The sequence below is a fragment of the Carassius auratus genome, chromosome 14 (genome assembly GCF_003368295.1).
Source record: "Carassius auratus strain Wakin chromosome 14, ASM336829v1, whole genome shotgun sequence".
In the NCBI taxonomy this organism is placed as follows: domain Eukaryota; kingdom Metazoa; phylum Chordata; class Actinopteri; order Cypriniformes; family Cyprinidae; genus Carassius; species Carassius auratus.
Genome location: NC_039256.1, coordinates 17581407 through 17595783, shown reverse-complemented (window position 1 = coordinate 17595783; position 14377 = coordinate 17581407). Strand labels below are relative to the sequence as shown.

Sequence of the window (14377 nt, the reverse complement as noted above, 5' to 3'; positions counted from 1 at the left end):
TTATTGAAGCGCGTATTGCATTAATAATTGATGGTGATGGGGTCTCTAACCTCGTTACTATAGTAAAGCTCAGCAGGAGCTCAGATCGGACATGAAAGACAGTCAGCAGTGCAAAAAAAAACTAACATTTCAAGTCCATCTTTCCACGCATAAAAATATCTTATTTATTTGATCAGAACTGTTTTATTTAGTAAAAAAATGACTACTAATAATTATGAACTCTTCCACACATAGGCTACGAGTCCGCGTGTTTTCAACGCTCAAACTTCTATATACTATCAAATGGTCACATTAAAAAATAAACAGTGTTTTGTCGCCATCTAGTGGAATGTTGTTATTAACAAATGATAAGTGTGGATTCAAATTTGGATTTGCGTTTATTTGTAATACTCAAGAACACACACACACACATACACACACACACACGACGACCACGACACTGTTCTCATTCTTGACGATGTTGGTTTTTTTTTGGAGTTTCCATATGCAGGTTTGCAGCTAAATAACAAAATTAAATTAATATTAAAATGAAATCAACTAGTCAACACTGTGTGTCGAAATTTGAGAAAACTGCATTTTCCAAAGTCATTTAATTCCCTCCATGTTACAAAAAGGATTCAAGTGATGCTACTTCTTTTAGGTCACGAATGTTTAAAATGATGTAAATTCAATCTTTAACAAGGTGACGTGCAAAATGTTGGACGCAGCCACGTACTATGTTGTTGGTAATTAAAATTAGCTGATTAAAAATATTTAATTGGATAAATGAATATTAATTCAACTGATTATGTCATTTTGACAATGTAATTTTGTTGAATAAAGCCAAGAAAGCCAAGGTTGGTAAGAACAATTTGAAAAACAACACAATAACAGAGAAATAATCAACTAACTGCGATCATCTAGCCCTCTATTAAACTTTTTTATTATTATTATGACTTCATCATACCTTTAGCTTACACAGAAGAGCTGCATTCTTGCGCAGGAAGTTTGTGTGTCACTGTCAAATGTAACAGTTAAAATGTGACTATATGAAAAAGACTGCCCTAAATGGTTATTATAGTAGCATAATATTAATGCTGCTAAGCTTATGCACGTGACACCGGACCTTTAGGCCAAAACGACTATTTAAACAAGATTTTAAATTTAAACAGACACATGTTATTTCTTAAATATACTAGATTAATATTATATTAGATAATAGCACACAATATACCAAACAGATCTTAAACAACAAATCGCATGAGTTTTCCCCAATGTTAATCAACTATTTCAGTTAGGATACTTAAAAAAAAAAAAGTATGTCCCGTCATCGCCACTAGATGGCGCGCTAATTCCATTACTTGGGACTATAAATATTCCACTTTTCGCAGCGGAAAAATAATTCGAAAGGCAAAAGTAATACCGTAAATACTATATATAATATGATGATGATCAAATTAGTATATTTTTAACGAAAATCCAAGAGGAAAAATGAAATGTGCAAAGAAATGTGTATGGCACATATTTTCCCCTCAAACTCTCTCTCTCTTCCTCTATTCAGTGTTCTCACATTTGCTTCGCAACACTAGTGGCGCGTGATTTTGCAACATTACGGGGTTTATGTGTTCAGATAGAGCACATATCTGGGCTGAGATTTACATTAGGCACTAAACCGAGAACCATGGCACCAACCGTTATACTTTTACCTTTGCTAACTTTTATTGCAGTTTTAGTTGGAGGAGTAACTGCTTCTCCTTCTCTTAAAAAATCAGCTACAACTGTGTCACATAATTTAAATTATACTCAAGCATCATCTGCAACTGGAAGCGGGAGAGCTCGTGTTAAACACAGGACCACCAGCGCTTATGGAAACATCTCACCTACTAAGGTAAGCAGATTCTCCAAGACGGTCAAACCCACTGAGGCGACCACCAGAGCTCCGAAACCCACTGAGGGAAGCACCAAACCTCTGAAAGACACGACATTTAAACCCACTCCGGTCACCAGAGCTCCCAAACGCACAACAGTGAAGCCATTCGAGTCAAAGGGTACCACAAAAACTCAGAAGCCCACTGTGAAATGGACTGAGCTGAGCACAAAACCCTTGAAACCAACAACAGTGAAGCCAACCCTACCATCCACAAAAACGACGACCACCCCAGTGCGCTTCAACACAGAGGACCTGAATGAGAACATTGATAAAAACGTGGAAAGGAGAGTTTGGAACACACAAAAAAGTGAAGAACCACCAGTATTTGGTAAGTAAGTGTGATAGTCGAGTTTCCACTTTTGGAAATAAATGTTTAGCCACGGATAAAATGATACTTTTAAATAAAATATTGTAAAATAGAATATATTATTTTATAATGATAATATGTATACAGATTCGATTGCATCACATTGTTAATGCAATTGCATTTTTTTTTATTACTGCAATAAAATGGGCGATTAGAATTTAAATCAATGTACAAATACATCATTTTTAAAAGTGTAATGTAGAGTTTGAAAGACAAGACAAAGTGAAGCAAAGGATTTAATATTACTGCTATTAATGTAATAATTGTATTCATCTACATGTATCCATCTATACTTTCATCCATTTATATATTTATGCATGAATCATCTGTCTATCCATCCATCCATGCTAAAAAAATCCCCAGGTTATCAGTTCATAAAAGTGCAAGCAAGTGTTGTTACATAATTCCAAGCCATATTCAAACACTGCACAAAATAGTCCTCTTCCTGTTTCAAAAGGCATTGGGGTCACACGTCAGTGAACTAGTTTTCTCCACTGAAAAACATGATTTTCCATAGATTATATTCAACTGCAGGAATTCTCTATGGTCAGAATTATAGGAAAATCTTACTCTCTGTCTTTCTGTCATGTATCTTGTAGCAAAGTTAACTAAAATAAGGACTGTACAGAACATTTGCAAGGATAACAAAAGCTAACTGAAGTCTTCATTATGATGAGGACAGAGACGAAACCATCTCACAGCCCTGCCTGACTATCAACTTGGACTATATAACAGTTTAAAGGACAGCAAGACAATAGCTCTGATCAAAGTAATTGGGTCATCTAAACATCAGCAGTGCCAGGAAATCTCCCCAATTTCAGATGAATTGGTGAGGAATGCTGACTCCACAAACCATCCGACTGACTCACCCACCAGAACCAGATGTGCTTGTTTCTCAACCGAGAGTCTCATCAGAGTCTTCACACTTTCCATGATGTCCATAATATACAGTACAAAAGTTCAAATGCAACAGGCTCAATCAGAATGCTAACCAGTAACCAACAAGATATTTCTGGGAATATTATACAAGCTTTTTGCTCATTAATAAGTTTAATTTGGAGGTCAGTAGTAAAGTAAGTAAAGAAAAAACTAAAATCTTTGCTTAAACTTGCCTTAAAAGAGCATGAAGCCCCCACCAGCAGCAGTTAATGCATGTGTAAAATATTTAAAGTGAGCAGGATTTGGATGATTAAAGATTATACCATGCATACTGTAATTGATTTTATCTGTTTTTAATGCACTTGTATACTGAAGTATATTATTTATAATAAATACTATAAACCAAACATTAGGTTTATTGTTCATAATATAATATGTTTTAGTAAGGCTACTTCCATGTTATTTTACCGACATAAAAATATGAGACATTCATGTTGTTATAATGGACTCCCAACACAGAGGATACGAGTTTCCCCAATTATGCAGGTTTTACGAAACTGGGGTTTGCAGGTTTGTGAGGGAACTCCAATAGATAGCTTAGCTAACGAAAAGCTAAATCAAGAAAAAATTTACAATTAAAAACAAAGACGAATCAAAATAAGAAGAAAGACGAAATGATTTGTTCATCTGCATATCATGCAACCATTAACTGACATAAAAAAAAAGTGAATATGTGAATGTGTTGTTAAATTCTTGAAATACTTCACTTCAAGCAACTATTTCAAATGGGTTCAGCTGACAGAAAACATTTCAAAAACAGTTCGGAACACTAAAACAGCCTGGTAGAGAAGGGAGAAAGTATTTGAAAAGCGGATGGGCCACGCTGGACTCCTCAAACAACAGTTTCCTGTCTGTCCTGCAGCTGCACCTAATGTAAATCTTATGCACAGATTACTAAACAGTTCTTTTAGAAATAGCATTCAAAATCCACTTGGCTGAAAAACCTAAGGAGCACACAATGTGTCTTTTTTCTCAATTTCCCCCTTTCTCAGAGTGTCCTCCTTTGGGTCTGGAGTCTCTGAAAGTTAAAGACTCGCAGATTCATGCCTCCTCTTACCAGCGTATGGGCCTGGGGCCACACAGGGGCCGACTCAACATACAGGTGGGCCACACTACAGAATAAACCTTAAATATATAGATAACACTTTAGTATAGGGTCCAATTCACACTAATAAGTAGTTGCTTATTAGCATGTCTATTAGTAACATATTGGCTGTTTATTAGTGCTTATAAAGTACATATAATAAACTATTAATAAGCAGCAAATAAGGAATTAATTGAGGCAAAAGATATAATTAATGGTTAGTTAATAGTGAGAATTGGACCCTAAAATAAAGTGTGACCAATATATACATACTAACGTCCTATAAATTTCCAATAATTTCCTATAAAGAAATTACACATTAAAATGATCAAAAGTGATAGTAAATACATTTGTAATGTTTAGATTTCTATTTCAGATAAATGCTGTTTTTTTCAATGTGTCACCATAAATATAGGATCCATTATCATCAGCATATTTACCTATTTGTGGTTTTCAGATTAACATGAAGCACCATTTCATTGTTTTTTGTTTTGTTTTTGCAGTCTGGTGTGGAGGATGGCGATATCTATGATGGAGCTTGGTGCGCCCAGTATAAAGATCAGAAGCAGTGGTTACAGATAGATGCCAAGAAGCTCACACGGTTCACAGCAGTGATACTACAGGGTCGCAGCTCTATATGGAGGTACTTCATGTCATAATCTATTTCTTTACAATGCCATAATTAAAACAAATAGTTAATTCTAATATTAACAATATTCCACTTTTATTCTGCAGCTTGGACTATGTAGAAACCTTCAAGGTTCAAGTTAGCAATGATACCATTAAATGGAAGCCATGCATGAATGGAACAGAAGAGGCGGTATGTTGGTCTCTGTTAAAAAGTAATAAAGGAGAAATAATAAAGATTTTGAATGTTTTGAAAGATATCTCCCCCATGCTTTATTTGATGACAAATAGAGTTAAACATTAATATTGCAAAGCCTTATTCCAATTTAGTAATATTGAACTATTTTGAACTATTTCTATTTTAATATATTTTAAAATTGGATTTCCTTTGATGCAAAGTTGAATTGTCAACAGCCCTTAACAATCCTAATTGTTACTTTTTAATTTTTAATTACATACATATAACAAAGTAAGAAATATGTTGTCAGAAAGTTGACAGTTTTGCAACTTGGTTAAAAAAGAATTGCAGCATTATGAGTTCTGAGGCTCATACAGTGGGAAAAAAAATAGTAAAAACCAAAATAACTATTTTTATTTCGATTCATATATGCTATTTAATATCATGGAGTCAACCTAAAGGCAGTATTTTATACCAACATAATAATTTTTTTTTTAAGTAAAATCATTTAGAAATCTCTTTTTTTAAGGTACCAATTGTAGATTACCACTTTTAACAGTGTAGAAGACACTACTCTATTTTGTCCAACAACAAAAAAAAAGATTCACAAACAACAGTATTTCTCATTATAAGACCATATTAAGCATAATTTTGAATTACCGTTTTCCTTTCATTTTACAGAGATAATGTAAAATAAGCCCTGTTTTCCAGACAGTAGGTTGTGCCATTGACTGCTGCTGTGTATATTAGCCTCAGGATCTTTGTGACATCATTATATCCATTCAGTGTTTCCAGCTGGCACAGGGCGCTGGCAGTAGCTGGCAGGGTTAAGCGACTCTTTTGAAAAGAATAGCCTGCCCACTGTGGTCTGCTCTGTGCCAGTCTCGCGTGTGCCCTCCTTGGGCATAGACTAAAATGAGGTGCAGTGCCAGCTGCCACTGGCAAATGTCATTTGGATCGTATCAAAAGGATCACTCACCAGAAGTGATCTTGTATGCTAACAGGTGTTTGAGGGGAACACGGACAGCGAAACACCAGTCTTGGCCATTTTGCCCAAGCCGGCGGTGGCACAATACATACGCATTAACCCTCAGACCTGGTTTAAGAATGGGACCATCTGTCTGAGAGCTGAAATTATGGGCTGTGAGCTGCCAGGTATGCCAAACACAAACATTTCATTCATCTCATATATGAAAATCTTTCTTTGACATATCATGGAGATCACAGGTCTAAGGAAAACAATGATAAGAACATAAGTAACAATATACTACTGTGAATTAAATGTGGGCAAAGTAATATTCATGAATTGTACATTGTGTTTTAAGATCCAAATAATATCTACCCATGGCAAGCTGATGAAGGCACCAAGGACAAACTGGACTTCAGACATCATAACTACAAAGAGATGAGGAAGGTGAGAAAGACGGAATTTTTTTACCTTGTTTTGTTGTTTCTTGGTCAATATGAAATGATGAAACCCACAGAGATATTGCAGATTAAAAATGATATGTAAGGCTCTGTAGAATTCTTATGTGTAATGGATTAATTAGTTTTTCTTATTGAAGATAAATAAATGCTGTGAATAATAAAAAAGCAATTGCTACTTAAAGCCAGCCCTACATGCAGTTACAGTGCACTTCAGATAGAGCTGGTCTTTCAGTCGGGCCACATGATCTAATAACCAGCCCTGGCGAGAAAACAAACATTTTTCCAGATTGTGACCACTTCCTTGAGGTTCACTTGTGGTCAGTCGACCACTATTATGCAACAGTGTCTACATTAACACAACCCCGCGGGCGGGAAACAAAAACCACATTTAAATACACACAGAAAGATAAATGCAAGGAATTTTTATTTTGTATATTCTCCATGATCACTGATCTGAAGGAAAATATGCGCTTTGTTATATACTACTGTCCAAAAGTTTGCGGTTAGCATATCCTGAGTCCAAAGTGTTTTAAATAAACTTCTGATGCTTACCAAGGCTAAAAAATACACTGATTACCGTAATATTGTGGAAAACTATTACAATTTAAAGTGTGTTTTTGATTTTAATATAGGTTGAAATGTAAATGATCATTGCTGCTCAGGAAAAAAAAATTATTATTATCATCTAATTGTCATAAAACAGGTGTGTTGCTTAATTTTTTAAGGAAACCATGTTTGATCAATTCACTTTTGTCCCTTCTATTGTCATTTTAATGTGATGTGTCCTTAAAATGCATTAAGAATAAGCTTTTAAAAAGTGCACAATCATTTGTCTTTCAGCTCATGAAGTCGGTGAACGAGATGTGTCCTGATATCACCCGCATTTACAGCATTGGCAAAAGCTACATGGGCCTTAAACTGTATGTGATGGAAATCTCAGACAATCCAGGCAAACATGAGCTGGGTGAGTTTGAGTCCCAACACAAGTTAATCTACCACTAACTATATTCTGTTTAAACAAGCTAAAACCTGACTAATATTAATTTATGCAAGCACAATTTTAGCTCAAAAAGTGTTTCTTTGGCCTACTTTCACCATGTGTTTGAATTATACACCAAGTCTTAATGATATATAACCACTCAATAAATATGCTAGTAAATTTAAGGCCATGCTATAGAATACTGATGTGGCAAATGCCTAAAGATAACCAGGCAGAATATACAGACCTTTGAAATCTCAATGCAAATTTTGGAGAGAAAATGTGTGGAAATTCAAACAGGGTAAATTGTACTACTAAAGAAACATAGGTTGTGTATAATTTTGTAAAAACTGATCAAAAGTTCAAATTCTGTGGAAATCAGTAGAGTTTTCTGGCACATATTCCATGTGAGTGCAGTAATCAGTTTTTATGCTGGAACGAGAGCAATTGGAACATAGCCCAAAAACCCTCGGCCCCTTTCTCTCTCACTCGCTCTCATTCACTCTGATTTGCCCTGTCCATTTACACTGGGCAACTCTAATGTTTACATTGGCCTGTGGGTTAGAGATTGGTTTCTCAGGTGAGAGAGGTTGCCAGCTCTGGCAGTGGTTTTCTCATCTCCTGCCAGCGCTCATAATGCAGGCTGGAGCCAGGGATGCAATCGCAGAAAGCCATGGCGGCAGACCTCAGAAAGTGTCTAGAGAATGAAAGTGGGAAGAAATAACCTCAACCGGTATGTTAGAAAATCATAGAGCATTTCACAAGCGGATCAAAGCATGTGGCATTTCTGTTTAGGAGAAAATTTGACCCATTAATGTGAGAAATACCAGGCACAGTGGAGAAATGTCAGCCTACAAGTCTCCACAAGTTATGGCCTGTTTGTAAATAGATTAGCTTTATGCCATGAAATGAAAAGAGCATGAAAGTGCATTTATGTGTTCTAGTATTACAAGCCACATGCATCAAGTCTAAGGCCAAATAACATTCCTAAACATCATTATTGGCTTAACCGCTTTTTCTCAACACATAAACAGTCCTTTCATATTCAGTTTACTTACAGAACACTGGAAATAAAAATCCCTCACTGAAGTGCTCTATACAGGAGAGTATTACCTAGCCTGTCTGATATCACAGGTATATCACAGGGGTGTAATGGCACACACATATTTCTATCAAACATTTTTGGTATGGGTCTTTCGGTTCGGTACACATGTGTACCATTGCAACAACATCCACAGCACCTTTCCATTGCACAAAAGGTTCTTTATAATGGAAAAAGTTAGTGTCTTCACACTAAAGAAAAATAAACCTTTTGAGAACCTAAAATGGTTCATCACTGCAAAAACCACCTTTTGGAACTTAAATTTTTAAGAGCGTTGTTGTTTCAGGGGTTTTCCAGACTCACTGCATTTAAATCTATGGCATATCAATGATGTGGTCTGCATGTGGGGGTCAAAGATCAGTTAGTTACACCTCTGGAAATTCCTCCTCTCTGCCGGGGTGGATGATGTTTTCTCAGCAAGGCTAACGAGAGCCAGATTGCTGAGACTGAATGGGTCAGCTGTTAGCCAAATAGTGTAGAAAGAGAGGAGGGGGAATTTAACTTTGCAGAGGACCTGAACCTAATGACGCCCAGTTTCACTGTCGAAACAGACCCAACTTGGCTGACAAAGAGGCGGCAAGCTCCAAGCCGAATCAATATTTATAGAAATAAATCAGCCAAGCTAGGTTAGATATGCATGGATACAGCTCAGTTGCACATATTTCCTGTTTTTGTTTAACAATTCAGAGCCAATTTTAAATATACCTGTTTTTAGGGGGAATAACACATTGTGTTCTAAATTTCATGATATTATAATTGAAAAGGTATTTTTAATATACAAAACTCAATGTTTTACAGAATTTTCCCCTCATGTCCAATTTTACACTGAAAAGAAATGCGTGATGCAAATGTTTATAGTGGTCTAAACACACATGAGATTCCAGTTATATCAATGGCTTACAAAAGTTGTTTTAATTTTACACAGTGGTGGCCATGTTGAGACCACATGAATGAATACTATTATATCACATGAATGAATACTAGTTGCAAAAAGGGTATTTCTACAATATGAGCTGAAATTGTAAACATCCATGCCAATTGGACATAAGTCCAAGACAGATACCAATAAAGAAAATACAGAAGGGCACCTGCAATCACATGTTAAAAGAGTAAAATTTATGTACTAATGCAAAGGGCACTATTTAAATCTTGACACTTTCCTAACATTTAAGACATTCTTCATTATGCCTATTTTGTTCTTCCCAAAAGAGAGCACTGATTAAAAAAAAGTTGGCCCACACACATAAGACTCAACCAATTAAGATTAAAAAAACTTTGAACTTCAAAACAAAACAGACAAGCAGAGCTTTCTGAACTGCTAGAGAGAGGGTGCCAGATTTCAGACTTCTCTGTTAGCACACTCTATAGGGGAGGTGGAGAGGCATCTGTGCAAAGCATGGAGTTACTTTTCAAAACAGAGCCCCCAGTCTGTACATCTGTATACCATAACTCTCCTAAAAGCTGCACACAAGTAATCTATTTTCCCTGAAGGAGCATGACAATCTGAAGGCATTTTGGCTCCCCCTGCAGGTGAACCTGAGTTTCGCTATGTGGCTGGTATGCATGGGAACGAAGTGCTCGGCAGGGAACTACTGCTCAACCTGATGGAGTACATATGCCAGGAGTACAAACGTGGAAATCAGCGCATTGTTCACCTAGTCAAAGAGACACGCATCCATCTCCTGCCTTCAATGAACCCTGATGGCTATGAAATGTCTTACAAGAAGGTAGAGTGGAGAAAGCTATGGATATTCTGCTGTTTTCAAAATGATTCTCCTTCAACACACTGCTGTTCAAAGGTTGGGTGTCTGTAAAGTTTTTTAAATGTTTTTGAAAGAAGACTTACACTCACTGCATTATTTGATCTTAAAAGAAAAACGTACTGACCCCAAACGTTTGGGCTGTTGGGGCGTCAAGCTTGTAACCTGCAGGTATGAGTCTCTGAGCCAGCAAGGATTGTTGGTGGGGGGAGTGAATGTCCAGCACTCTCTCCCCCCTTAATATCACAACAGAGAGACCCTTGAGCAAGGCACCGAATTGCTCCGAGTGTGTGTTCATGGTTGGCGTGTGTGTGTGTGTGTGTGTGTGTGTTCACTGCTCACTGCTGTGTGTGTGTGTGTGTGTGTGTGTGTACTTGGATGGGTTAAATGCATAGCACAAGTTCCAAGTATGGGTCACATACAGTACTTGGCCACACATCACGCCCTTTTCTTTTGCTTCCTTCTTTGAAGCATAAATGGCTGCCCACTATTCCGGGTGTGTGTTCACGGCGTGTATGTGTGTTCATTGCTTTGTGTGTGCACTTTGGATGGGTTAAATGCAGAGCACGAATGCCGAGTATGGGTCACCATACTTGGCTGTATGTCACGTCACTTTTTTTTTTACCTTTAAAAATAATCTTTGTGCTTATTACATTTTTTATCATTCACTAACAAGCTCATTAAGTCAGTGACTTGAAAACGCCTGTGTTTTGTGAACATGCTTTGTTTTACAGGGTTCAGAGCTGTCCGGGTGGTCACTGGGACGCTATAGTTATGAGGGCATTGACATGAATCACAACTTTGCAGATCTGAACACAGTGATGTGGGATGCCATCGAGCTGGAAACAGACAAATCTAAACTAATCAATCACTACTTTCCCATTCCAGAGTACTACGCTTCAGAAGATGCTATGGTATGAGGTCTCACTGATTAAAACAAGCACCCCTCTCATCTTTAAATGGCTTCAAATGATCATTTCCCTAAGATTTGAAATAAACCATTATTTTGGTCTTATATTTAAGGTGGCTCCAGAAACGAGAGCCGTCATCAGTTGGATGCAAACTATACCTTTTGTTCTCAGTGCTAACCTTCATGGAGGGGAACTGGTGGTCACATACCCGTTTGATATGACCAAAGATTGGGCTCCCAGAGAGCACACTCCCACCCCCGATGAAAGCTTCTTCCGCTGGCTGAGCACGGTTTATGCGAGCACCAACCATGTGATGTCCAACCCAGACCGAAGGCCCTGTCACAATGAGGACTTCCTTCGTTACAATAACATTATCAACGGAGCAAACTGGCATACGGTCCCAGGCAGTAAGTGCTGCTGCTTTTGAAATCAGAAAGGAGTTTAATCTTTGCTGATAAAATATAAAATAGGCAAAAAAGAGCATATATATATATATATATATATATATATATATATATATATATATATATATATATATATATATATATATATATATATATATATATATATATGTATATACTGTGTGTATATATATAGGCAAACTTATTGCAAAATATATACGTATAATTATATTGTAATATCTACCCTAGCTATCCGTATTCTCTCATTTTCTGTCACCAGGAAAAATTTTTAATATAACTTGTTCACCTCGTAAAAAGTTTTTACCATTACCATTACGTTCAGTTCAAAATGTACTTTTCACCAATACACACATACAAGTTTGGGTAAGGTTTCTTAAAATGCATCAAAAGTGACAAAGACATTTATAATGTTACAAATTAATTGGTTTCAGATATATGTTGTTCTTTTGAATTTTCAAACAATCTTGAAAAAAAAAATTGGCATCACAGTTTAAAAAAATATATATTAAGCAGCACACCTTTTTTCAACACTGATAAAAATAAGAAATGTTTCTTGAGGACTAAATCAGCATATTAGAAAGATTTCTGAAGGATCATATGTCACTAAAGACTGGAAATAAATCTCATTTTAAAATATAATAAATCAGAAAACAGTTATTTTGGTTTGTAATAATAGTTCGCAATATTATTGTTTTTAAATACGCAGCAAAGATCCATAGAGACTTCTCTGAAACATTTAAAAATCGTACAGACTCCTAACTTTTGAACGGTAGTGTCTGAGAATATTAACCCTGATTGCATCACTCTGCCTCTGTCTTCATCTGTAGGTATGAATGACTTTAGTTACCTGCACACCAACTGTTTTGAGGTGACGGTGGAGCTGTCCTGTGATAAATTCCCTCATGCCAGTGAGCTCCCCGAAGAATGGGAGAACAATAAAGAATCTCTCCTTGTTTACATGGAGCAGGTACAAAATATTACATACAGAATGTCAGCAACCACGTCTTAACATCTGAATGTGTCAGAAAAAGCAATGCAAACACTGATTTGTGTATATGACAGGTGCACAGAGGAATCAAAGGAGTGGTTAAGGACAAAGACACTGAAGCCGGCATCTCTGATGCCATAATCAAAGTAGATGACATCGACCACCACATAAGATCAGGTAGCGTTAATGCCATTCAGAATGATTAAAACAATCCTTCAAATAATTTCGGGAAGCTTCAAAATGAGCTGAAAATGTTCTCCTATCCTGTTTCAGCTTTTGATGGGGACTTCTGGCGTCTGTTGAACCCAGGCGACTATGATGTCACAGTGACCGCAGAGGGATACTTCCCAGCTACACGAAGTTGCAGGGTCGAATATGAGCATTACCCAACTATATGTGACTTCCACCTCACCAAGACACCAAAACAGCGTTTGCGAGAGATCCTGGCCAAGGGAGGCAAGATTCCCAAAGACCTACAGCTCCGACTGCGCCAGCTGCGCATACGGAAACTGCGTGCCAGCACTAAGCTTATTAATCAACGCAGGGCATCACAGCAGCGCAGGGCTAGAAGGGCCCACAACTAGACTGACCTTTGACCTGTTTTGCCGGCCAAGTACAGGACTAAACTATCAGTGTCACAGACAAATGAGTTTAGAGGGCCTGTAAGTTGCCCTTTCCTGTGGTAAAATACATTGTGTATTATACATTCAGAGCAGATACATTATGCAGTGTACTGTAAATTTTACATAAAATGTTTCAAACTAAACAGTTATTGATAAAATGGATGAATAAAAATATTTGCTAATATGTGCTCATATTTCTGCACAGAAGGGCAAATACAACATCTCAGTCTGGAACTGATGTTTTGTCAAATGGTTTCATTAAATTTGATCTGCTATATTTCAAACAGTTTAACTCTGAAGATTAAATATACATACTGAATACTAAAAAAAAAATTATTTATAATGCTAGCAATTCCATGGAATGAAGTTTGATTAGTTAATGTACGGTTTAGCACATGGGTGTTTTCTTTCTGAGTGAGACTTTTTGTCACAAAATCTAGCAACACGTATGTTTCAAGATAAAAAATACGAAGATCGACATACCTCACATGACAAGCATTCGTATTTCCCAAATTGGAGTAGTTACAGAGGTCCAGATGAAACGGGAATCATTTGTAGATAACTTTGGTAATGAATGAACTTGGGCCTGTGTTGTGCCTATGTTTGCCAGTCTCTGTTTGAGCTGTGGTTGTCAACAGATGGCGCTGAGGTGCTTTGGAAGATTCCAACAATGTATATAATTAAAGAAAAATAAATAAATACGCTTTTAAAATACATTGAATATACTCTGTATTTTGTAATACTTGTCATATGTTCGTAATATATTAATAAATATAGATGAAAACACAGGGGATGAAATAAAACGTTATAATAAATTATATTTATAAAAAATAAATTTAACAGGATTCCAGCTTTTTTATTTTTTGTTTTCGATAAAGTTTTTGAGTATTGTCTCAAATAATTCTTAAATACTATAAACATGGGGGATTGATTTAAAAAATCTACATTTGTGAATAAAGCTCTTTGCTAACAAAAGTAAGACATTGATCAACAAACCTTTTTTGCCATCTTCTTCATAGTTTTCATATTTAATATCTATAAAGGACAGGTTCAATTTAAC

The 14377-nt window shown here is 36.5% G+C and overlaps 2 protein-coding genes across 2 annotated transcripts in view; both read left to right on the top strand.

The window, feature by feature from the left end:
- Positions 1–14377, top strand: part of LOC113113858 (RING finger protein 44) — a 1123463-nt gene that overhangs the window by 598251 nt on the left and 510835 nt on the right. The gene's annotated exons all lie outside the window — the stretch shown is intronic.
- Positions 1563–14038, top strand: cpxm1b (carboxypeptidase X (M14 family), member 1b). The gene is made up of 13 exons (XM_026280355.1): positions 1563–2237; positions 4208–4317; positions 4803–4942; positions 5035–5119; positions 6109–6259; positions 6430–6518; positions 7373–7496; positions 10144–10340; positions 11108–11287; positions 11397–11691; positions 12534–12673; positions 12769–12871; positions 12968–14038. The coding sequence occupies exons 1-13, from the start codon at positions 1661–1663 to the stop codon at positions 13276–13278; spliced, it is 2502 nt and encodes an 833-aa protein (XP_026136140.1). The 5' UTR covers positions 1563–1660; the 3' UTR covers positions 13279–14038.